The 25,499-nt window shown below is 43.7% G+C and overlaps 1 protein-coding gene across 2 annotated transcripts in view; it reads left to right on the forward strand.

The window, feature by feature from the left end:
- Nucleotides 1–25,499, forward strand: part of RERG (RAS like estrogen regulated growth inhibitor) — a 198,647-nt gene that overhangs the window by 127,324 nt on the left and 45,824 nt on the right. For both annotated transcript variants that reach the window (XM_075341923.1, XM_075341924.1), the window contains one exon: nucleotides 16,802–16,875. In XM_075341923.1, coding sequence (XP_075198038.1) covers nucleotides 16,802–16,875 — 74 coding nt within the window. The remainder of the gene's footprint in view (nucleotides 1–16,801; nucleotides 16,876–25,499) is intronic.

Here is a 25,499-nt window from a genome sequence, read left to right on the forward strand (position 1 = left end):
CGTCAAGTGACTTCCGGTATCGGCCGGTAAGTAAATGTTTACTGCCGACGCTGATATCACATATTGACAGCGCCATTTAAGGGGTTAAACGGCACGAACAGATAACGATTCTGCTGGTGCTTGACAGGCACACATCTCAGCTGTGAAAATCAGCTGAGATGTGCGCCGATCGCGGCAAGCTGCCGGCAGCAGACCGCGGGCAGTAACATTATGACTGCTAGGACGTAATATTACTGCCCGCGGTCGTTAAAGGGTTAAAGATGTTCAGGAATGCAGCTGCAGATGGCCCTTTTCTATAAGCTAATATGTAAATTATATGCAGCCCAAGGTCAAACGGGGGTGGCAAATCTTACTTAGCCTTTTATTACTTAGCTCTTTATTTCTTCTATGTTTTTCTATTTTTATTTTTTACCCCCAAAATGCCGCCCCCTTGACACGTGCCGCCCCTCCACCCCTTTTTGCTACGCCACTGGCACCAAGTCGCCTACAGAGATTTCCCCCTGTTCATAATGAATACATGAAGACAGCAAACATTAAATACATTAAATCTGGGGTCTATAAGTGTGGACAAAGGAATCATCATCGTTGTAAATTGCTAACACATAGTCAAAAATGTATAAAATCAAAAAGTGCAGGAGATTCAATTCCCATTTCTGATTATCTCACTTGTACGACAGACCATGTGATTTATGTGATTACCTGTAACTGTGGGCTATAATATGTAGGGTGAACTGTCATGATGTATGTGCTTTTCTCCATCCCATATTTTTTGTATAAGATGCCATGTGATGTATTTTACCTTCTCACTGTATTTGCTGTAATACTATGTCAGGATGTGATGTCACTTTCCTTTGGTTGTACTTACTGAACACTTTGAAATGTCTTGGGATGTAAGTAACCATACCTTCCCCCCATCTCCTGTGTCTCTGGGCCTATAATGCAATTATCTCTTGTCCACACAGCCAGGGGAACTTCCCATTGTTTCGTAAGCAGTGGATAACGCCAACTACACAAACCTGTAGACATCTCGGACCCAACCTTCTAGAATCTTCTAGTGGGCCCAACCATTGCATAGACCCCTACCCTTGAGGGGCGGGCCCACGAGCTCAAACAATACACTCCTGTTTCTAAGTTAGTTAGGAGCTGAGCTTTGAAGAGGAAGGGAGCGAGATCTGATTCTGCGGACAGATCTCGCCGTCCAGTGGATTGTGTGGGATTTCTGGGACTCTGAAAAGGACTATTACGTCGTGATCTGGCACTTTGGATTAGGTGCGAGGTGCCCCCGAATCTGTTTTATTTGGACTTGTCGTGTGCTGTTCCTGTATTCTTGTTAGTAAACCTGTTGGATCATCCTCGGCCTGTTGTCTCTCCTTGCTCTGCTGTACACCCCGTCACATGAACCACTCAAATGGTCCGAACACGTCTAAATGGACATAGGTATAATGCCAAGAATGAGCTACTTACACATAGCCTTTTGCGCCACCTTCTCTTCAGTCATAGGAAAAAATTTGATGTCCACCTGACCCCGGTGGAACATATTCCAGCTACTGCATCTAATAGGGTACAATTGCTTAATAGAAAAGAAGAATATTGGATATATAAGCTTCGTTGCTTATACCCTGATGGCTTAAACGACAAATTAGAAAATGTCTGAAGTATACATGCTGTGAGGAATTTTCTTTGTCCCAGCCAGGGATTTCTATGGAATTCCCTTTATACACATATATATGTTAGAAACAATCTTCAGTACCCTCTGTCTCTCTGTCCGACAATGTACCGTAGCCAATAAGCAGCTCCTGGAGAGGTGCAGAGACAAATATGAGGACAAGTTCTACCCTGCACATAGATGAACGCATCTTTAGGTTACTTATAATTTTAAACATTTTTATCGATATTCCATAATATGTATATGTTACTTTTTATAATATTTGTATTTATATGTATTTTAACAACTAATGTACTAATATTTTTAATGAAGTTTATTTGTAAGCTCATAATACCTTTTAAATAATTTATAACACAGCAAGAAAATGACAATCCTCTAACACAGGGAATGGGAGGAAAAAAAAAAAAAAAGATTTCCACCTCTAAGTGTGGAATACTAATTAAATTCCAGGCGGGTCCCCTTGATTAATTAATTAAGAAGGAAAAGAAGGAAACCCTGGTAAGTTAGTCCTCTGTCTCTAAAAATCTCCTTGTTATATTTATAATGTTACCTGAGGAAGGCTACTTACATACATACAGTTTCCCCCAGGACATCTTTCAGGATTTTTCTCCTGAAATTCCTCAAAAGCAAATCTCAAATCGGGTGAAATCGCAGAGAGAATCACTCCCTCATGCAGGATGGAAGCAGGTTCAGTCACATCAAGAGAATCACTCCCTCATGCAGGATGTAAGCAGGTTCAGTCACATCAAGAGAATCACTCCCTCATGCAGGATGTAAGCAGGTTCAGTCACATCCAGAGAATCACTCCCTCATGCAGGATGGTCGCAGGCTCAGTCACATACAGAGAATCACTCCCTCATGCAGGATGGTCGCAGGTTCAGTCACATCCAGAGAATCACTCCCTCATGCAGGATGGTCGCAGGCTCAGTCACATCCAGAGAATCACTCCCTCATGCAGGATGGTCGCAGGCTCAGTCACATCCAGAGAATCACTCCCTCATGCAGGATGTAAGCAGGCTCAGTCACATCCAGAGAATCACTCCCTCATGCAGGATGAAAGCAGGTTCAGTCACATCCAGAGAATCACTCCCTCATGCAGGATGTAAGCAGGCTCAGTCACATACAGAGAATCACTCCCTCATGCAGGATGGTCGCAGGCTCAGTCACATCCAGAGAATCACTCCCTCATGCAGGATGGTCGCAGGCTCAGTCACATACAGAGAATCACTCCCTCATGCAAGATGGTCGCAGGCTCAGTCACATCCAGAGAATCACTCCCTCATGCAGGATGAAAGCAGGTTCAGTCACATACAGAGAATCACTCCCTCATGCAGGATGGTCGCAGGCTCAGTCACATCCAGAGAATCACTCCCTCATGCAGGATGAAAGCAGGTTCAGTCACATACAGAGAATCACTCCCTCATGCAGGATGGTCGCAGGTTCAGTCACATCCAGAGAATCACTCCCTCATGCAAGATGGTCGCAGGCTCAGTCACATACAGAGAATCACTCCCTCATGCAGGATGGTCGCAGGCTCAGTCACATCCAGAGAATCACTCCCTCATGCAAGATGGTCGCAGGCTCAGTCAGATCCAGAGAATCACTCCCTCATGCAAGATGGTCACAGGCTCAGTCACATACAGAGAATCACTCCCTCATGCAGGATGGTCGCAGGCTCAGTCACATCCAGAGAATCACTCCCTCATGCAAGATGGTCGCAGGCTCAGTCACATACAGAGAATCACTCCCTCATGCAGGATGGTCGCAGGCTCAGTCACATCCAGAGAATCACTCCCTCATGCAAGATGGTCGCAGGCTCAGTCACATACAGAGAATCACTCCCTCATGCAGGATGGTCGCAGGCTCAGTCACATCCAGAGAATCACTCCCTCATGCAGGATGGTCGCAGGCTCAGTCACATCCAGAGAATCACTCCCTCATGCAGGATGGTCGCAGGTTCAGTCACATCCAGAGAATCACTCCCTCATGCAAGATGGTCGCAGGCTCAGTCACATACAGAGAATCACTCCCTCATGCAGGATGGTCGCAGGCTCAGTCACATCCAGAGAATCACTCCCTCATGCAGGATGAAAGCAGGTTCAGTCACATCCAGAGAATCACTCCCTCATGCAAGATGGTCGCAGGCTCAGTCACATACAGAGAATCACTCCCTCATGCAGGATGGTCGCAGGCTCAGTCACATCCAGAGAATCACTCCCTCATGCAGGATGAAAGCAGGCTCAGTCACATCCAGAGAATCACTCCCTCATGCAGGATGGTCGCAGGCTCGGTCACATCCAGAGAATCACTCCCTCATGCAGGATGGAAGCGGGTTCAGTCACATCCAGAGAATCACTCCCTCATGCAGGATGGTCGCAGGCTCAGTCAGATCCAGAGAATCACTCCCTCATGCAGGATGGTCGCAGGCTCAGTCACATCAAGAGAATCACTCCCTCATGCAGGATGGAAGCGGGTTCAGTCACATCCAGAGAATCACTCCCTCATGCAAGATGGTCGCAGGCTCAGTCACATCCAGAGAATCACTCCCTCATGCAGGATGGAAGCAGGTTCAGTCACATCCAGAGAATCACTCCCTCATGCAGGATGGAAGCGGGTTCAGTCACATCCAGAGAATCACTCCCTCATGCAGGATGGAAGCGGGTTCAGTCACATCCTGAGAATCACTCCCTCATGCAGGATGGTCGCAGGCTCAGTCACATCCAGAGAATCGCTCCCTCATGCAGGATGGAAGCGGGTTCAGTCACATCCTGAGAATCACTCCCTCATGCAGGATGGTCGCAGGCTCAGTCACATCCAGAGAATCACTCCCTCATGCAGGATGGAAGCGGGTTCAGTCACATACAGAGAATCACTCCCTCATGCAGGATGGTCGCAGGCTCAGTCACATCCAGAGAATCACTCCCTCATGCAGGATGGAAGCGGGTTCAGTCACATCCAGAGAATCACTCTCTCATGCAGGATGGAAGCGGGTTCAGTCACATCCAGAGAATCACTCCCTCATGCAGGATGGAAGCGGGTTCAGTCACATCCAGAGAATCACTCCCTCATGTAGGATGGTCGCAGGTTCAGTCACATCCAGAGAATCAGCCAAGAAACTCCTACAAAGGGCATTCGCCTTAATATTCTTAGTACCCAGAATATAAGAGACCACAAATTAAAGCGTGTGAAAAACAAGGCCCGTCAAGTCTGCCTGGGATTCAACCTCCTGGCAGATTCAAGATAGATCAAATTCTTATGATCAGTGAGTATGACAATTTGATGTCTCACCCCCTCCAGCCAATTCTTCAAAAGCCCACTTTATAGCCAATAATTCCCAATTCCCCACATCATAATTTCGCTCCAATGGTGAAAATTTCCTGGAAAAAAAAGCACAGGGTCTAATTTTCGAAGTCACAGGGTCTCTTTGAGACAAGACAGCCCCAGCTCCGATCTCCGAGGCATTGATCTCCACCTGAAGAGGAATAGACACATCAGGCTGCCACAAGACCGGAGCAGAAGTAAACCTCATTTTCAGCTCCTGAAAAGCCAAGACTGCCTCTGAGGACCAAATGACAACATCAGATCCCTTCTTGGTCAAATCAGTCAATGGCTTGACAATACTGGAAAAGTTGCCTATGAATTTATGATAGAAATTAGCAAAACCCAAAAACTTCTGAAGGCTTTTCAAAGAAGTAGGCTCTACCCAATTATGAATGGCCTGGACCTTGACCGGATCCATCTCAGTAGAAGATGGGGACAAAATAAACCCCAAAATAGAGATCTTTTGTACGCCACACAGACATTTCGATCCCTTGACATATAATGCATTGTCCCTGAGAAACTGAAATACTGTCCGAACCTGTTCAACATGAGAATCCCAGTCATGAGAAAAAAATCTAAATGTCATCCAAATAGACAATCAAAAACTTGTCCACAAAGTCCCGGAAAATATCATTCATGAAAGATTGAAAGATGGAAGGGGCATTAGTGAGCCCAAAGGGAATCACTAGGAACTCAAAATGCCCCTCAGGGGTATTAAACGCCGTCTTCCATTCATCACCCTGCTTAATACGAATGAGATTATATGCTCCCCGAAGATCGAGCTTAGTAAACCAACTAGCACCCTTCGCTCTAGAAAACAGGTCGGAAATCAGAGGCAATGGATACTGATATTTAATCGTGATTTTATTAAGGAGGCGATAATCAATACAGGGCCGCAATGAGCCATCCTTCTTGGCCACAAAGAAAAAAACGGCGCCCAAAGATGAAGATGATGGTCTGATGTGACCCTTCTCCAAAGACTCCTTAATGTAAGTCCACATTGCAACATGTTCAGGTACAGATAAATTGAAAAGCCGTCCCTTAGGAAATATACAACCAGGCGCCAATTGATTAGTGCAATTGTTATGGACAAGATTATCATTATTATGAGTATATAGGAGTTACATGGAGATATCCATAAAGAACAAGATTTAAGATGTTGTTTGAACTGTACCCCACATATCTCTTGGCATAAGACTCAGACAGACAGTCTGGGCTATTCTTGTGACCAGTGAATCATGCTGACATTGCTTAATATAAATGAGGAACCAAGCACATTACAGTAAATTGTATATCACAGAATAAGCTGTTCTACTTTATCCAATAGGAGACGTGTTACGTATTCTTGGCACCTAGCCAATAAGGTTATATATATTTGTACAACTTCCGGAAATAAATCAGTCTTACTTTCTATTCATATCTGAGCACGTCTCTGGTGTGTGTGTGAAAGATTGTGGTTATGCATGCTACCACGAGTGACTCATAATTTGGACTGCAGACAGTTTAAGAGGGATGCATGATTAGATTGCATCAACCTAAATTACGGCCTTATCATTTGGCGCCCAACGAACCTTAGGACGGAGCTCTGGATGGCGGACGGCCGTGCTGACACCTTCAGTCGTAAGGCAACTACGCGAGAGGTGGAGGTGCACACTCCAAATGCAGGTGAGAAAATTTGTATAATCTCACCTTGCAAACCTCATGCGTGTACTTGCATTTCGAAGGGGGGGTTGGGCTGTCCCAGTCTAGACACCTAATGACCGCCATCTCGCATGAGATAAGCCGTCCTAAGAGATCCCGCACCAAGGTGGTCAGGTTCACCTTAAGCTGTCTGTAATTTATGTAATGTAATTGTAAATCACATGAAATGTAATGTGGTTTTTGTCTGCTCTAGGAGAAAAGCAGAAGTTCTATGTTTTATTTTTCTCTGACAACTGCAAGGGAAAAAGAGGAAGTTGTTATATACGCTGCATATATGAATATATATGGTTATATCTCCAGGTGAGATCAGCCACCTGGATGGTGTATATAGTGTCCTTATTGTTATCTCATTGTGTTGACCTGTGTCTACCTGTTGAGATGTCTGTCTATTTGCAGCAGGTGGAATACTTGCTGGTTACGAGAACCGTGAAGTTCTATGTGCTTTGTTCGCTCGTACTTGCTGGTTTACGGGAAAAAAGAGGAAGTTGTGTCACGGGAATATATTTGATATAATTTGATATATTGAATCTGGTTTCTTCTATGAGATACACTGATACTGATGTGTGGCAAGTTCGCTCGATAGTTGATGTTTGATAAGGCCTTGGACGGACCTGATCTTCGGGGATAGAAGATTTGGAAGGGTTTTCTATGTACATGTGCAGTCTTGTATAAAGTTACAAAAGTGGGGGACTGACCCTGACTGTTACCTGGTACGGTGTTCCTGCTAAGCAGTGAGTTTAAGTTGTACTCATTGGTCTTGTTTTAGTGGATGTCAGTGTATTCTTACCTAGGAATTGAATACACTGGGGAAAACCCTTGATGTCAGGCTTAATCATTGAGTATTGATGTTCTGGACGGATTTGTTCAAATAAGGTGTATATAGTGTGAACAGAGGTTACTAGTACATGAAGTAAGAGATAGTGAGGGTGAATTTAGTTTCTATCACCCGCGTGACACTACTTCCTGGTAGGACAGCCCGTTTGTGTTTGTGGTTTGTGGACTGAGGTAGAAATTCTGTGTATTCTGTGGATGTGTATAGTCTATGGTCCAGAAGAGGAAGTGGATTACGGCATAGCAGACATCCAGGTTGACGTGTTAGGTTTAGGTCGTGTACCCTTGAAGCATGGGGTCTAATCAGTCCACACCTGTCAAGTTAACGGCAGAGGAATTAGTAAGCAAACGAGAAGGAAGGAAGTATGTTAAAAATATGAAGTCGCTCTTGAAGGTGGCAGGAATCACTGCCAAGAAAGGGAGATTAGAGGAGCAGGAATGGAAAGATGTTTTGTTAAATAAGCAAGGGATCTTGAAAGATAAAGATCTCCTTATGGATGCTGAGGCATGGTATAGAACGTCAAAAGATGTTAGTAGATATTTCTATATTGCATATTGCACCAGATCAGAAAATGGCATCTCAGGAAGTGGCCAAGCCCATTAGGAAACAACGCCCCCCTCCTTATAAGTCGTCCCCAGAGGGTTGGACTTGTGTAGTTTGTCCCCCTGCCCACCAAACGCCCTCCCTAGCCTGCCCAGACGTCATTTCAGGTTGGGCCGCACCTAGTTCCCTTTTCCGGCCATCTTAAGTCCCAAGGCCACTGGCCTATTTGTTGCTGGAGCAGCAGAAGACACCGAGGGGTGTCAGGAAGATGACAATGATTTAACAATGATTCACCCCACCACCAGAACTGATTTGTATAGGCTCACCCAGATTAAAGCTGGGGATTCTTTCTGGCCAGTAATGAAGCCAGGTTTGCAGGTTTACAGTGAGGGTGTGTGTACCTTATCACCCAAGTGACACTGGAAGATGTTTTATGTATAATGTACGCAGTTTTTGGTGTATAACACCGTAGGGTTGAAAAGGAAAGGAAAAAAAAAAAAAAAAAAAGGAAGTGTTAGTTTCTATTTCAGTGTCCTGTGAATGTACGTATGTTGAAATGGAGAATTCTCCCAAAGGGGGGGAGGTTAGATGACACTGAATATACTATGTGTATTTTACCTGTCTGTGAAAACAGGAAACAAGAAACATAAGCTGATAGATAGGGTGGACTTGTGTGCTCACTGTGTCCACGTAAGCCCACCCCATTATTTTCTGTTCTGAATGTAGATTTCTTTCTGTCACTCTGCCCTGGGTGGGGTATGGTATGGGGATAGTTATCAGGGTCTGACAGGAGATAGGGATACGCTGGAGGCTCGGCCCTGACCACCATCAGGTCTACCGTCGAGATGAGGGCGAGTACAGGGTCCCTAGTTACAGGGTCAGCCCAGGGGTCCCTATATAATCCATATTCCCGGTGACAGATTGAATGCCTCCTGAATGTAAATGTCACAATACATGTCACTCCCTCCCAGGACTCTTCAGACGCCATTTTTGGCCAACACCTACTTCCTCTTTTAGCGGCTGTTTCTTATCGGTAATTATCTTTAGTGGACGTTTTAACTCAGACACTACATAGTTCATTTTTAGACGCCATTTTAGTCCAGCCGACACCCAGTTCCCCATTTTTGTTTATGCAGCCAAAGTCACTGCTCTGTTTATTGCTGACATAGCAGGGACTGCAGAGGGGGGAGACAGGGACCTGAAACACACACTCCGTTTTTGGTCATATATGCAGTTGTTCCCCATTGTGTTCCCACTAATGAACCTTAGCAGAGGTTATTGCTGATAGTCCTGTGGAAACTTTTCCCTTCACTTTTGCATGTTTGTTTTTGCCCTCTTCCAAGGGGGGAGTGTCCCACCTGCAGCTGGAGTTGCGCAATTCTCCAGCTGCAGGTGGGACACTCCCCCCTTGGAAGAGGGAGAAGTTCAGCAGGATTAAGGGCCCTACGTTGGGCGCCAAATGATAAGGCCGTAATTTAGGTTGATGCAATCTAATCATGCATCCCTCTTAAACTGTCTGCAGTCCAAATTATGAGTCACTCGTGGTAGCATGCATAACCACAATCTTTCACACACACACCAGAGACGTGCTCAGATATGAATAGAAAGTAAGACTGATTTATTTCCGGAAGTTGTACAAATATATATAACCTTATTGGCTAGGTGCCAAGAATACGTAACACGTCTCCTATTGGATAAAGTAGAACAGCTTATTCTGTGATATACAATTTACTGTAATGTGCTTGGTTCCTCATTTATATTAAGCAATGTCAGCATGATTCACTGGTCACAAGAATAGCCCAGACTGTCTGTCTGAGTCTTATGCCAAGAGATATGTGGGGTACAGTTCAAACAACATCTTAAATCTTGTTCTTTATGGATATCTCCATGTAACTCCTATATACTCACACAGTCCCTATGCGGAGGCAAAGATGCAGCCTCGGTTTCATTAAGCACATCTATGAAATCCACCAAATAGTCAGGAACCTCCCGTGTCTAAGATGAAATAGACAAAACAGGAGTATCACCATGCACACAATGGCAGCCCCAACTAGTCACAGATAAAGAAGTCCAATCAAGAAATGGATTATGGGCTTGCAACCAAGGAAATCCCAGTACCAAAATGTCATGCAAATTATGCAAGACCAAAAACTTACAAACCTCCTGATGGTCAGGCGCGACCCGCATCGTCACCTGGGTCCAAACTGGGGCTTATTTTCAGCTAAAGGAGTAGCATCAATACCCCTCAAAGGGATATGAGCATACAAAGGCACCATAGGAAAACCACAACGCTCAGCCAACCCAAAATCCATCAAGTTCAGGGCACTGTATGCTGCCCAAAGTAAATGAATGGGCAAATCGTTTCTCGCGCTTAGGGCAGACAGAAATAATATTAGAGGCGTCTCCACAGAAGAAACATAGCTTTTACGCCGTCTAAAATCCTGCTGTTCCACCCTAGAAAGGACCCTATCACACTGCATAGGCTCCGGAGACCGCTCTGAGAGCGACACCTCTGCACGCATTGTTTTACATTCCCATAAACGTCTATCAATCTGAATGGCCAATGACATAGAGCCATCGAGACCAGAGGGGACAAGAAAGCCCACCATAACATCCTTTACATGCTCTGCCAACCCCTTCCGAAAGTGAGCCACAAGAGCCGCATCATTCCACTCAGTAAGGACCACCCTCATATGAAATTTCTGACAGTATATCTCTGCAGGATCCTGACCCTGGATCAAAGCCAATAAAGATTTCTCGGCTTGATCAATAGCATTAGGTTCATCATATAACAACCCCAGAGCCTGAAAAAAAGTCCACATCAGCCAGAGCAGGATCTTCAGGAGCCAGGGAAAAGGCCCAATCCTGGGGGTCACCACGCAGCAGAGAGATAACAATCTGAACTCGCTGCCTGGAAGACCCTGAGGACTTTGGTTTCAAGGCAAAGAATAACTTAAAATTGTTCTTAAAGTTCAAAAATTTAGACTGATCCCCAGAAAACAAATCAGAACAGTAATCTTAGGTTCTAATGCAGGTGTCTGAGCCAGATAACCGGATATATCCTTAACCTGAGACGTAAGCTGATCGACTCGCCCAGCTAATTCTGTAACATCCATTGCAGCACAAGATCCTCCATGGCACCCAGAGACAAAGAGGAAAAAACACACACAAAAAATGTTCTGCCACACTTTTTTTTTTCCCTTCTTTTGAGTACCCTTAAATCTAGGTGAGGCCGGTGCTACTGTTATGATTTAGGGACCAAGGAGGATCAAAAAATGCGGAATCCCAAATAGTAACAGAGTGGCTGGAACATTAACGGATTGCAGACCTAATCCTGACACACAACTAGAAGTAGCTGTGCCGAGCCTGCGATGACCTAGTCGTCTCAACACGGCTGGAGAACTAAATATTCTCACAGATAGAGATATAAGAAAGCTAATCTGCCTTGGAGCAGTCCCCAAAGATAGATAGATAGCCCCCCACATGTAAAGGCTACGGTGATGTAGAAAAACACAATACAAAGCTAGAAAAGACAGATTCAGCAAAGGTGAGGCCCAAACTATCTTTATACGAAAGGATAGGAAGGAGCACTGTCTGCAACCGTAAAAAACCCTAATAAATACCAGCACTTGTGATATGGAAGAATCCTAAGGTCACACAACCTCTCCCCCACTTTATCAACACTCTGATGTTACTGGGATCCAAAAACACTAATACAGATGAGGGACTGAATTAATACCAAGCATGACAAACACAATACCTTGCAGAATCATGGAGCTAAGTATACAAACACTCCCAGCAGGGAATGATCCCATTCCACCAAGAACTTCACACAGACAAAATAGGAATCAAGCCTTAGTATCAAAGCAGAGAAAGCAACAAGAAAGTGGAAAACAAACAGCAGAGGTACAAAGACCACTTATCTGAGAGGAGTTCTGGTAGTGAGCAGAGCTGGTTACAGAATGTCCTTACTGTACAGGAGACCATTGAGCACCGGCAAGTAACAAGAGAAAACTATTTAGTTATTTAGTCCCAATCTGACCCTGATTGCCAGTCATCTGCAGGTGTGTGACTTTCATTCCACAAATCAACTACACCGCCAGCACTGACGACAAGAGGGAGCCCCTAACTGGAAAATGTATTCACAACACTACTTGTCTGATATTGTAGCCAAAATGCGTTGTCTTTCATGTGTGCATACGGACGATTTTTATTATACCTTTGAATCTAATAAAACCCTGAAGAAATAAGGATTTTGTATTAATTCTGGGAGCACCTGGCTAAAGAATCTGGATTACTCTACATGAGGCTGATGGCTCCAATAAAGGCACTGACTCTTGTAAAGTGACGAGTGAGTACAGTGAGGTCCAGACAATTGAGAAGGGTAAAACCTCCTCCTGATGCCGGAGACGTAATAAGCATCAAGAAGTAGCGCAAGATATACCATCTGAGGGTGCAGAGAAGGTGAAATATCTGGTTGAGGAAAACACATTGCCAGTAGCAACTGCTAATGTAGAGTCAGACAGCGATATCCTGCAAAAGAACAAGGAATCAGAGACTGAACTGACACATTGTAATGACACAAATCAGCAGGGTCAAATCCAGGAAATGGAGCTGACCAAGGAAGCAGTGGTGCAGTCCCCTAAGATTTCCAAGCATGAAGCTGATGGTCTGTCGAAGAAGGTCTCTCCTGTGCTTTAGGAGATGAAATCCTGGAAAGTGCTGAAAGAGAAGGAATACTGGAGAGTGTTGGAGGAAAAATGCACACAAATTATGATGAACAGACCATTGTACCACCCAGTGATGGAGCGCCAAAGCTCTAAAAGGAACAGAGTACCACGCTGAAGAGTGGGATACCTGGGCAGAAGGTGAAGCTGCAGAGACTCAAGAGAAAGCTGAAGGTGACACTGCAGAGCCCCAAGAGCAAGTTGAAGGTAATGCAGTGAAGACCGAAGAAACAGCTGAAGCTACAGAAGTGGAAAGAGCTTCTGTGGAGGTGAAGTCTGGACCAGAGGTCTCATTTGGAGCTGAGAGCCTGACTGACCTAGCTGGTAAGATGGAAGACAGAGATTGACTTAGCTAAGAAGGAGAAACCTGAGATCAAAAGCAAAAAGAAACCCAAAGGCTCTAAGGTTGGGGCTTAACCTAAGGAGTTTGTAACTCATCAGGTGGAGCCTTTTGTAAGAAAAAAGGATGAATGCAAAAGACCCAAACAATGGGCTGATGGCCTTGAAGGTAAAGGAACCCATACAGTCTTTAAGTACATGGTACATGTGCCTGAAGATCTGAGAGAAGCCTGTGCCAGTGAGACGGTGCATGAAAAATTCAAGAAGGCCATAGGAGCCTGTAAAGTGTACTTTGCCCCAGAAGCTAATTGTTTACTGGTGTGCTCTGTAAGTGAAGTCACAAAAAAGCGAGTGGCTATTGAGTGACATGCACCTACGGTGTCTTTGTACAAAATGGCTGATCACTGTACAGATGAAAGAAGCTACCAGACGCTTGGATTGTATGAAGCAGCGGGCTGCAGCATTTCAAGAACTGGTGTTTATGAAGAAACGGTTAATTGGGCTTGCAAGACGAGCGCTGAAATATAACATTCAGCAAGCCAAGAAGATTCCAGGTGTTACAGCTGTTGAAAGGGAAGAACACAGTGGAACATTTAGACTTTACGGAGAGACTGCAGAAGCAGTGAAAACAGCTTGGAATTTACAGGAGTTCATGGAAGGCTTCATACAGGTGCCCAGAAAACTTGTCTTGAAGGTTATTGGAAGGAACGGAAGAGTCATGCAGGAGATTGTGGATAAATCTGGTGTAACAAGAGTGAGAGTTGAGGTTCGCAATGAAGCCCAGATACACTGTGAAGTCAGTATGGTTCCATTTATCATTGTGGGAACCATGGACTGTATTGAGAATGTACGAGTCCTCCTAGAATACCACCTGGGGTATCTTGAAGAACTGAGACTGTTGAATCTGGAAGGTCAAAGAATTGCGGAACAACTTTGTCAACTTGATAATAAGTGGCAAGCCCGTTTGGGAAAGGACCCAAAGAAGAAGTGTGGTCCACCTGATGAATGTGTTGCCAGGAATGGTAGAAAAAGCAAGTCCTTGAGTGGAAGGAGTCAAGGTCATGGAAGACCCAACTATACATTGGGCCATAGCACAGACTCGGAAGGGCCTAAGCCCTCTAAGCCAAAATCTGAAAGAAAGAATGGAGGGAGTGACGTGTCTATAGCCAGAGATGGTGGTGGGAAAAGGCGCCAACAGAGAGGTGATGACCGAAGACGCTCTCGAAAAAGAGGCCATAGTATATCTTCAAGAAGAGGATGTGGAGGATCTAAAAAATGGTAGATCTTCTATCAGCTCTGTGCTGAGAGACTCTGACAGTAGCACCCATAGTGTACTAGATAGCTCACAGTCAGACTAGACAGTAGGTTCAAGTGTACCGGACTCTCATTGCCACACTAACCATAGGAGATAGTCACGGTAGGGGGAGGTCTGACAAAGGTGCTGACCCAATAGATGTGAAGACTGAGTCAGAGAAAGCATCACTTACCAGAGGGGGTCTAATGACAGTGACAGACTGTGTCTCAAGAGCGGAAGCTCAAAGTTGCTAGGAAAGTCCTCCTAGGTTGGTAAAGAAAGACACCAAGCCCCACGGCTTTAGGCAGAGGGAGGAGGTATGTAACATGGCGGAGGGAGTGTTCCATGAAAATGGTGTAAACCTGGATATCTGCTCTAGCACTTGTAGTGCCACAAGGCTTGTTAGGGAATTTCTGGGCCAGGTCTTATGGATAGCCTGAGAGATGGGCGGGTCTGGCTATCCACATACCTCCGCCCATGGGAGTGTTTGATGTGTTAGCCTACATGCTAACTCGATCCCACTGTGGGCTAGTCCCAACTATAACTATATCTTACCGTATTGTTAAACAACCACACATAACAATGCTGTACATTACTCAGTACATTATAATTCACATTACATTACAATACAATACATTACAATACACAGGCCATAATATACATTACACTTTACATCAATGCGATTGTTGTCCAAGAAGCATGACCGCAATAAGTCCACCTCCTTACATGTATCGCACAGGAATAGCAGACTTGAGTTGGTAGTAGGATGGGGATGTTGAATAGCACACAGGAGTAGCTAAATTGATGACCAGGTATCTAGCTTCAACATATCCAATTCAGAAGTGTAGTTTACACCTGGCAAACACATTGTAGTAGTGTGTACTGAATATGCATGTTACAAACAGTAACTAAAAGAGAATCTGTCATCAGCTTTTTGCTATGTAAGCTGAAGCCAGCATGCTGCAAGGATTAAAACAGAAAGTTCAGGGCTGCCTGTAATGTCACAGTCTGATATATTGTTTATTTGCTATGTTTTTTTAACCAGCAGGACCCTTATCATTGCTCAGACTACAAAGTAACGGTGCACACCAGTTCGACGCTCCCCCTCCTCAGATTTACTCACTCTGGTGCAGGCAGGACAGCTCTCTCAGCTCTGCTACATGACTAAATATTTGGATCAGAAAGACTGCATGCAGTAATCTAAGTGATCCACCTTTGGATTCTGGATCTCTTTGCCTACACCATGGTGCTCTCAGATGAGGTAGCAAAAACCTGCTGACAGATTCCCTTTAAGCCAGCCTTATAAACCGTTGGATAATGACATCAGAGGAGCATGCTGGTTAGCATAGTAACCCAGTGTGCTCCTGCACAAACGGAGCCAGCCATAGGGCAAGGAAGAGTTGAAGTCCAGAGCTGGAGCATGGACAGGGTAGTAACATCATTAAGGCAGGACATTATTATTGAGACAAGATTTTTTTCTTATAACATTATGTAATAAAGTCAGCTGCAGTCACTGTCCGGAACCAAAGCCACGGTGTAACTGAAGATCTCTTCTATTATAATAATCTGCAGTTTATAATGCTTGTTATTACTTTATACTTAGGGGCACTTTGCACACTACGACATCGCAAGCTGATGCTTGCGATGCCGAGCGTGATAGTCCCTGCCCCTGTCGCAGCTGCAATCTCTTGTGATAGCTGCCGTAGCAAACATTAGCGCTACGGGAGCTTCACATGGACTTACCTGCCCTGCGACGTCGCTCTGGCTGGCGACCCGCCTCCTTCCTAAGGGGGCGGGTTGTGCGGTGTCACAGCGACATCACACGGCAGGCGGCCAATAGAAGCGGAGGGGCAGAGATGAGCGGGACGTAAACATCCCGCCCACCTCCTTCCTTCCGCATAGCCAGCGTGAGCCGCAGGACGCAGGTAGGAGATGTTCCTCGCTCCTGCGGCTTCACACACAGCGATGTGTGCTGCCGCAGGAACGAGGAACAACATCGTAACATCGGTCCTTCCGAAATTATGGAAATGACCGACGCTACACCGATGATACGATTTTGACGCTTTTGCGCTCGTTAATCGTATCAAAAACTATTTACACACTCCGATATCGATGGCGACGCCGGATGTGCGTCACTTTCGATTTGACCCCACCAACATCGCACCTGTGATGTCGTAGTGTGCAAAGTACCCCTTAGTCTGCATGGATGGTAAAGAGACAAATCACTTTTATTTGTGCACATTTTAGTGCTGTGCTTTGGAGGGTGATTATCGTTGGGTGAGAGCCATTTGATTGGGCTCTGACATATATATATATGATCTGCTTATGGCTTCATGTTTCAGGGCTGCATGTTATTCACAGCATTTTCTCTTCATCAGAGTCTACATACCGCCATCAGACTACTATAGACGATGAAGTGGTTACTATGGAGTTGCTGGACACTGCTGGTCAGGTAAAATATCCAACATCTGTCTTATGAACTGAATTTATTGCTTGAAAGCCCAAAGTTTTGCTTAACAACTTTGAGGGAAAATCCATTATATTTTGTTTTTGTATATGAAACAAGAAAATGATTGAAAGATGAAGATAAAGCTGTTCTCATAAATCCAATGGAAATGAGAATCAGTGCAACTGACAGTCTTTTGTCTACATCGATCTGCAAACTTTGCCCTCATGTTTTTCCTGAGCGTGAGCAGCCCAATACCATCAATATAAGACATTGACGACCCACCACATTTTATAGGCATCATCCTCGGCATGATGCATCCTTCTTTCATCCAACCTTCAGATAGTGATGGGTAGATGACTGTAGACGTCACCTCTCCATTACCCCAGGCCAGTGCCACCACCTAGGTGGTCTCTCAGCTTTGTGAATTGTCAGAATGTCTCTTTCAGAGGTGGAGTAGTGCTGTGGAGCCAGTGAAGCATCGGAGGTTATGCCACGTCTTGTGGCTCTGGGCTACAGCACTCACCAGTCTTGATCTGTCAGTTTTCATGGTCTTCTACTTAAAAGGAACCTGCTGGGTGATACCTGCTGTCTTATCTATGGGAAGCATGTATTTGAAACCCGGCAACATTTCAGAGTGAAATATAACTGGCTGATATGACACAGCTGGTGCCTGAGAAAACCGTACTTTAAACCCCTCGGGGATTCGTTGGAAGGTTGCCGCCAGCTTCTTCCTGCCCGTTCCTCTTGTAAGACTAGTATTGGTCGGTCATTTACTGGCACTAAATAAAACAGAAAAAGAGAGAAAGTGCTCCCTGTGTGGAAAGTGTAAAAAATCAAATGGGTAATATACCCCCTCACCTCTTCATGTTGTGCGGAGTTACAGCTTAGTAATATCCACCTCCAGAACGTTGCTGTTCCAGTGCCTTTTTTTATATGTAATTATTTTAATAAAAACCTTTTTTAATAATTTGCCCTGGTTCACTCCTGATCTGTAGCTTAAGACCGAGAGGCCCATTTTTTCTGATCCTGCAAGTTACTGGCACCAGGCAGGGAGAAAGAAGAACAAAAATACAAATGTTTTACCTGCATCCAATCTTCATTGATACCTGATGAGGGCTGGATTTATCCAAAATGCACTCTATTTTTATTCATCTTCTTAAAAAGAGCCACCTCCACTTGATAGTGGTTGACTTTTGGGAGCACCAGATTACCTGGTCACCTCATCCTTGGGTTTCACAGTGGTCTTTGACTTGGTATCTGTTTTCAGCCCAGTGAACCCCCCCTAACATGAGAAAGCAGGAAAGATGGAGGGAGAGGTGAGCTCAGCTCTCCCGTGTGTTCTGCTGCAGGCTGGTTTCTGTAAGGGGTACTTTGCACACTACGACAACACAGGTGCGATGTCGGTGGGATCAAATTGAAAGTGACGCACATCCGGCATCGCAGGCGACATCGTAGTGTGTAAAGCCTAGATGATACGATTAACGAGCGCAAAAGTGTCGTAATCGTATCATTGGTGTAGAGTCGGCGTAATCCATAATTACGCTGACGCGATGGTCCGATGTTGTTCCTCTCTCCAGCAGCAGCACACATCGCTGTGTGTGAAGCCGCAGGAGCGAGGAACATGTCCTACCGGTGTCACTGCGGCTCCCGTAGGATATGCGGAAGGGAGAAGGTGGGCGGGATGTTTACATCCCGCTCATCTCCGCCCCTCCGCTCCTATTGGCCGCCTGCCGTGTGACGTTGCAGTGACTCCGTATGACCCGCCCCCTTAATAAGGAGGCGGGTCTTTGGCCAGAGCGACGTCCCAGGACAGGTGAGTCCATGTGAAGCTGCCGTAGCGATAATGTTCGCTACTGCAGCTATCACAAGGATATCGCAGCTGCGACGGGGGCGGGGACTATCGCGCTCGGCATCGCAGCATCGGCTTGTGATATCACAGCGTGCAAAGTACCTCTAACTCTGCAGATGCAACTAAATTAATGCCACCAGTAAAAGTGCATTTAATGACTGAAGAACCAACAACAACACTATAATAGGAGATGGTGGAAGGTCCTTAACTCAGGACTGTCTGCAAAAGATAGGCTTATGCTGTTCAGGGCCAAACAGGATAAACCATGGTTTTGTGCTTGCACTATGGTAAGTGTATTCAGTAAATGTCATTTTTTTGCTAGAATGAAATAAATAAATGTGATTAGAGATGAGCGAGTATTCTTAACAGCTATTCTCGTAACGAGTACTTTGTAATAAAGAAGAAAAATCCAGCTCTTCAGGCGAGGAAAGCCACGATCTTTATTTTAGCATGCAGAAACAACGAATAGCATGACCAGCACTACAGGGTGATTGTTTCACCTGAAACGCGTAGTGCTAGTTATGCTATTTGTTGTTTCTGCATGCTAAAATAAAGATCGTGGCTTTCCTCGCCTGAAGAGCTGGATTTTTCTTCTTTCTTGCAATATTGGGCTGTGACAGTGCCTGTCCGTGCTCCAGGGGGAAGCCAGGAGTGAGCTTATATACGGTGAGCTGATACACACACATTGGATTTACTTTGTAATACTCGTTTCGAATAGTGAGTACAATGCAAGTCAATGGAAAATGCAAGTAATTTTCTTCTGAACCCAACAGGGCCTGAGGAAAAGGCTGAAATTAATGGCAAAGTGATAAAACTGAATGGGGAGAGCCTGGAGAATATGCCTGCTTGCATTTCTGACTCATATGGTTTCTGGGATCCCCTGAAGCCACACGGGAGCACTTCTGTGTGGCTTCAGTCTGTCAATGCCCCTGCAGTCTATGTCGCACTGCCCCGGCCAGCCCTGCAGTGACTCACACAGTAGTGTGCGAGCAGCTGCGGGATGACGAGCGCAAACATCAGGCGGTTAGGTCAGATCATTACCTGCTGTGATGATCTCCGCTGAAGTCATGATGTTAGCGTTCGTCACTGACTTCCATGACGCCGCGTTCTCACATCACGTCTCGCAGGTGGCTCCATACTGTGACTAACTGTGACGTCACAGGCTCACAGGACAGTTTGCATAAAAACGTGGCGGCCAGGGAACTTAGTGACAAGCGCTGACGTCACGAGTTCAGCAAAGTTCATTACTGCATGTAATGAACTCCGCTAACCTCATGACGTCAGCACTTGTTATGCCCTGCAGTGACCTAGCTGACCTAATGATGTTAGCTCAGGTCACTGCACTGCTCTCCCAGTCAATGGGGAACATTTTGTTCTTCATTGACTGGGACAGTGACTATAGTATGGGTCATCGTGGGACTTCCTTATTGGATTACGCGGAACTCGGATTTGTTTTTTGTTTTTAATAAATTGGTGAAGGAGGAAAGGTTTTGGGGAGTGTTTTTTCCAAATAATTTTTTTTTTGTTTTCTATTTTTTTTATTATAGACTGGGTTAGTTATGTCTGGTATCTGATAGATGCCGTTACATCACTAATGCCAAAGCTTGATAACAGGTGACATTACACAGCTGGTATCAACCCCATATATTACCCCATTTGCCACCGCACCAGGACAACGGGATGAGTTTGGTCGAAGCACCAGGATTGGCGCATCTAATGGATGTGCCACTTCTGGGGCAGCTGTGGCCTGCTATTTTTAGTCTGGGGAGGGTCCAATAAGCATGGACCTCCCTAGTCTGAAAATACCAGAACACAGCTGTCTGCTATACCTTGGCTGGTGATCCAATTTGGGGGGACCCCTCGTTTTTTGTTTTAAATTATTTCATTTAATTTAAAATAACAGCGTGGGGTATCCTCTGTTTTGGATTACCAGCCAAGGTGAAGCTGCCAGTTGTGGTCTGCAGGCTGCAGCCATCTGCTTTACCCGAGCTGCCTACAAAAATTAAAGGGTACCCCACATCAGTTTTTTTAATTATTTATTTTTGGATAAATACAAGACTTAAGCACCCTTTAGTGCCACTTGAAAGGCACTAAAGGGTGCAAGATTACAAAATGCAGGGGAGTGGGACATTATAAATGTCCTATCTGTTTATCTATCCATCTATCTATCCAGCTATCTATCTTTCTAGATTTTTACTGCATGTAACACTCCCATTTTTTTTGCGGTCCGCAAAAGAACTCCTTAAACGGAAGGCACACGGATGTAAAACGGACCGTATACAGAACGTAAAGGATGCAGTTGTCACACGGATGTGCATTGTTTAAAAAAATTAGCCCTATGGGCTGAGTCATGGTTAACACAAGAAGTCCCCATCACAAGGTCCTCCAACGACAAATAGTAGTTAGGCTGCAGTAGGAGTACTTTCTTGGTTTGTCCGCCACTGCACAATGTGCATAGTGTTTACAAAAATTAGCGCTATGGCCTGAGTCATGGTTGACGCATGACAGAAGCAGCTTTATATGGCAAGGGGTGGATGTTAAGTAAGTGTGAGTAAGTGTGTCTGCATTTTCTGTGGCGAGTCGGGAGTGCCTATCAGTGATGATTGTCCCAGCAAAATGGAAAACTCACTCTGACATAACACTAGCAGCCGGGCAGGCCAGGACCTCCAAGGCTTATAAAGAGAGGTCGGGCCAAGTATTCAGCTTGGACACCCAATAATTAAAGAGAACAGAAGCATCAGAAAGGATGCAGGTATGGTCACTTACAGTCATATGAAAAAGTTTGGGCACCCTTATTAATGTTAACATTTTTCTTTATAACAATTTGGGTTTTTGCAACAGCTATTTCAGTTTCATATATCTAATAACTGATGGACTGAGTAATATTTCTGGATTGAAATGAGGTTTATTGTACTAACAGAAAATGTGCAATCCGCATTTAAACAAAATTTAACCGGTGCAAAAGTATGAGAACCCTTATCAATTTCTTGATTTGAACACTCCTAACTACTTTTTACTAGGATATAAAAAAGGGGAAAAACGGGTTTTAGCCGCGCTAAAAACCACTGATGCAGGATTAATAAAGAAGTTTCTTTTTTATTTCAGCATTCCAACGCGTTTCAGAGACAAGGACCGTCTCCTTCCTCAGGGAAAAAAGAAATCATATACATGTCTACAGCCTGATGCTTTATAAGAGGATACAAGCTGCCACGTTGACAGACATGACGTCATCCACCCACTCGATTGCAGGGCAATGACTCATAGACACGTGGAGAAAGTACAAGAAAAAAGAGGGAATCACATTTTGGTACATTAAACATCGCAAAAACACAAACGACCATCATGAGATACAAATAAAAATTATTAAAAAACTTTTTGTGGTTCATTATCAACATATATGCAGTTGTAGACATAGTTTGAATAAAAAAGGATAAAAAAAGAGAGAAAAGGAGATTGGAAGGTGCGAACCTGTGGGCAGATACTAGTATGCAGAGGGGTTAACCACCACACCATTACTCCAAAACCATCTAGTGAACTTGGTAGAGATGGGGATGGGATATCTTCCAATAACTTAAACTTAAAAAGATCAGTCTTTAAGAGCAAAACTTCCATGAACATTCGTTAAAAATATATGAAAAATCTAAGTGAGAACATCAACGTGGTTAGTGCTGGTGTGTATATATTAAAATCTATTTCAAAGCATTAAACTTGTCGGATTGAAAAAAATAAGATATCATGAGTGCAAGGACAAGTGATCTATCTGACAGAATCAGGCAGGGCTAGTGTAGGAGGAATAAAACTTAAGATAAAAAGGGATCGCACATTTGAAAGAAAGGAGCAAGTGCCAGGGGTGTCGGGGTGAAACGGGTTCAGACCGTGGGAAAAAGAAGGACTGCGCAGGCGCACAGATCAAATATAACCCAGCTGGGGTAACGATAGGTCAGACCGCAGGGAAATTGTGTTCAGTGAAACAGTGTGGTGGGTAAATACACATATAGAGGTGCGCTGTGCAAAAAGGAGGAATGTACGAAACTATTAGTTATACTAATAAAAATATAAATATTGGAATGGTTATTAGATATCTAAAAAATGGGAAGAAAAGGGTTCATAATAAAATTTAAAACACTTCAATGGGGATTATTAGATAAAGATGTATTCGATATTAAAGCTAAAAAGAGTAATCTGATATAATGTAGTGGGATATTTTAAGAGAGAAATTATCAGTTATTAATCATTATTATTATTAATCATTATTATTATTATCATTACCACCAATTATCATTATTATTATTATTATTTTTTAGGGAAAAAATAAAAAAAAAATAAAAAAATGTTATCGATTATTATTTATTATTACTATTAAAAATAGGGTAGAAACACGCTGGATAAAAACTGAAACTATTAATATCATATAAAAACGTGTACTGATACATAGAAAAGTTTTTTCTATTTATCATATAAATGAATATTTTTCAATATTTTACATTAAAAACTCCCAAACCATTAAAGATGGGTCATAAATAAAATACCTTTGGGTAGCAGCCGTTACAAGGGCTACATGGGCCTATGATGAGACATAAACACTGGGATTAAAAATGAACTGCAAAAAAACCTTCAAGAATAAAAACACAGATATGGAACAATGAAACCGAACATATAAGCAAGATGAAACAATGAATTAGTATGAAAGCGGGTTGATAGGTTAGTAAAATAAATCAGAGACTTCATTTAAGCCAAAGGGTTTAAGGGTATTCAATTTGTATATCCAGAAAGTCTCTTTTCTGCTGAGGGCTTCAGCCCTATTGTGTACAATAGGGTCAATTTGTTCAATCGGTGTAATCTTAAAGTCTGAATTTTTGTTATGCTCTAGAACACAGTGTTTGGAGAGACCATGTAGAAGGAAGCCCGTTTTAATATTATAACGATGCGAATTTAATCTATTATGTAGTGCTTGGCTCGTTCTGCCTACATACTGCTTGCCGCATATACAATCAATCAGGTAAATGACAAAGTTTGATTGACATGTCAAACGATTTTTGATCTTGAAACATTCATTCCCTTTGGATGAACAGAACGTGGTTCTCCCATGATAAATAATTTTACAGCACAAGCAGTTCCTGGATCCGCATCTGAAGACACCCACTGGGGCTGGAAAGTAGTCTAGGGTGGGCTTTGTCCTCAGTTTACTTGGGGCTAAAATGTTTTTAATAGTGGGGGCCCGCCTGAATGTAACACCTGGGGTGGGGGGAAGTATAGGACTAAGAATGGGGTCATTCAGTAAAATATCCCAATGTTTAACCAGGATATTTCTGATCGACATGTTGTCACTGCTAAAGGTGGTAATGAGATTAAGGCTGAAATCCTGCTTAGCCCTTTTTCTTGTACATTCCTTTTGATTTGCGTTTACAGTAGTATTAAGGCTTTTTTCTCTTTCTTGTCCAGTGGAGAAAGTACTCATCCGGGTTTTGATGAGATCTATTTGCTTTAAATTAGAGGATTCCTGATAAGCCCTCCGGATTAGAGGTTTAGGATATCCTTTCTCCTCAAAACGTTGTTTCAATACTACCACCTGCTCATTAAAGTCAGTATCCTGGGTCTAAAAAATGTATACTATCATGATGCACTGATGATGTAAAATTCAGACCCCAATTATTGCTATTCAAGTCATCAAGGAGGATTTTAATGTCAGAACAGTTGCTGTCCCAAATAATGACAATATTATTAATCTGACATTAAAATCCTCCTTGATGACTTGAATAGCAATAATTGGGGTCTGAATTTTACATCACCAGTGCATCATGATAGTATACATTTTTTAGACCTAGTCATTTTCCATCAGGATCACAAAATATTGACTAAAACCTACTTTAAGAAGGTGGATGCCAATAGTTACATTAACTTCAATAGTGAACACTACAACAAATGGCTGCAGAATATCCCTCTAAATCAATATAAAAGGGTCAGGAGGAACTGTACCCAGGATACTGACTTTAATGAGCAGGTGGTAGTATTGAAACAACGTTTTGAGGAGAAAGGATATCCTAAACCTCTAATCCGGAGGGCTTATCAGGAATCCTCTAATTTAAAGCAAATAGATCTCATCAAAACCCGGATGAGTACTTTCTCCACTGGACAAGAAAGAGAAAAAAGCCTTAATACTACTGTAAACGCAAATCAAAAGGAATGTACAAGAAAAAGGGCTAAGCAGGATTTCAGCCTTAATCTCATTACCACCTTTAGCAGTGACAACATGTCGATCAGAAATATCCTGGTTAAACATTGGGATATTTTACTGAATGACCCCATTCTTAGTCCTATACTTCCCCCCACCCCGGGTGTTACATTCAGGCGGGCCCCCACTATTAAAAACATTTTAGCCCCAAGTAAACTGAGGACAAAGCCCACCCTAGACTACTTTCCAGCCCCAGTGGGTGTCTTCAGATGCGGATCCAGGAACTGCTTGTGCTGTAAAATTATTTATCATGGGAGAACCACGTTCTGTTCATCCAAAGGGAATGAATGTTTCAAGATCAAAAATCGTTTGACATGTCAATCAAACTTTGTCATTTACCTGATTGATTGTATATGCGGCAAGCAGTATGTAGGCAGAACGAGCCAAGCACTACATAATAGATTAAATTCGCATCGTTATAATATTAAAACGGGCTTCCTTCTACATGGTCTCTCCAAACACTGTGTTCTAGAGCATAACAAAAATTCAGACTTTAAGATTACACCGATTGAACAAATTGACCCTATTGTACACAATAGGGCTGAA

The sequence above is a fragment of the Anomaloglossus baeobatrachus genome, chromosome 4 (genome assembly GCF_048569485.1).
Source record: "Anomaloglossus baeobatrachus isolate aAnoBae1 chromosome 4, aAnoBae1.hap1, whole genome shotgun sequence".
NCBI classification, from domain to species: domain Eukaryota; kingdom Metazoa; phylum Chordata; class Amphibia; order Anura; family Aromobatidae; genus Anomaloglossus; species Anomaloglossus baeobatrachus.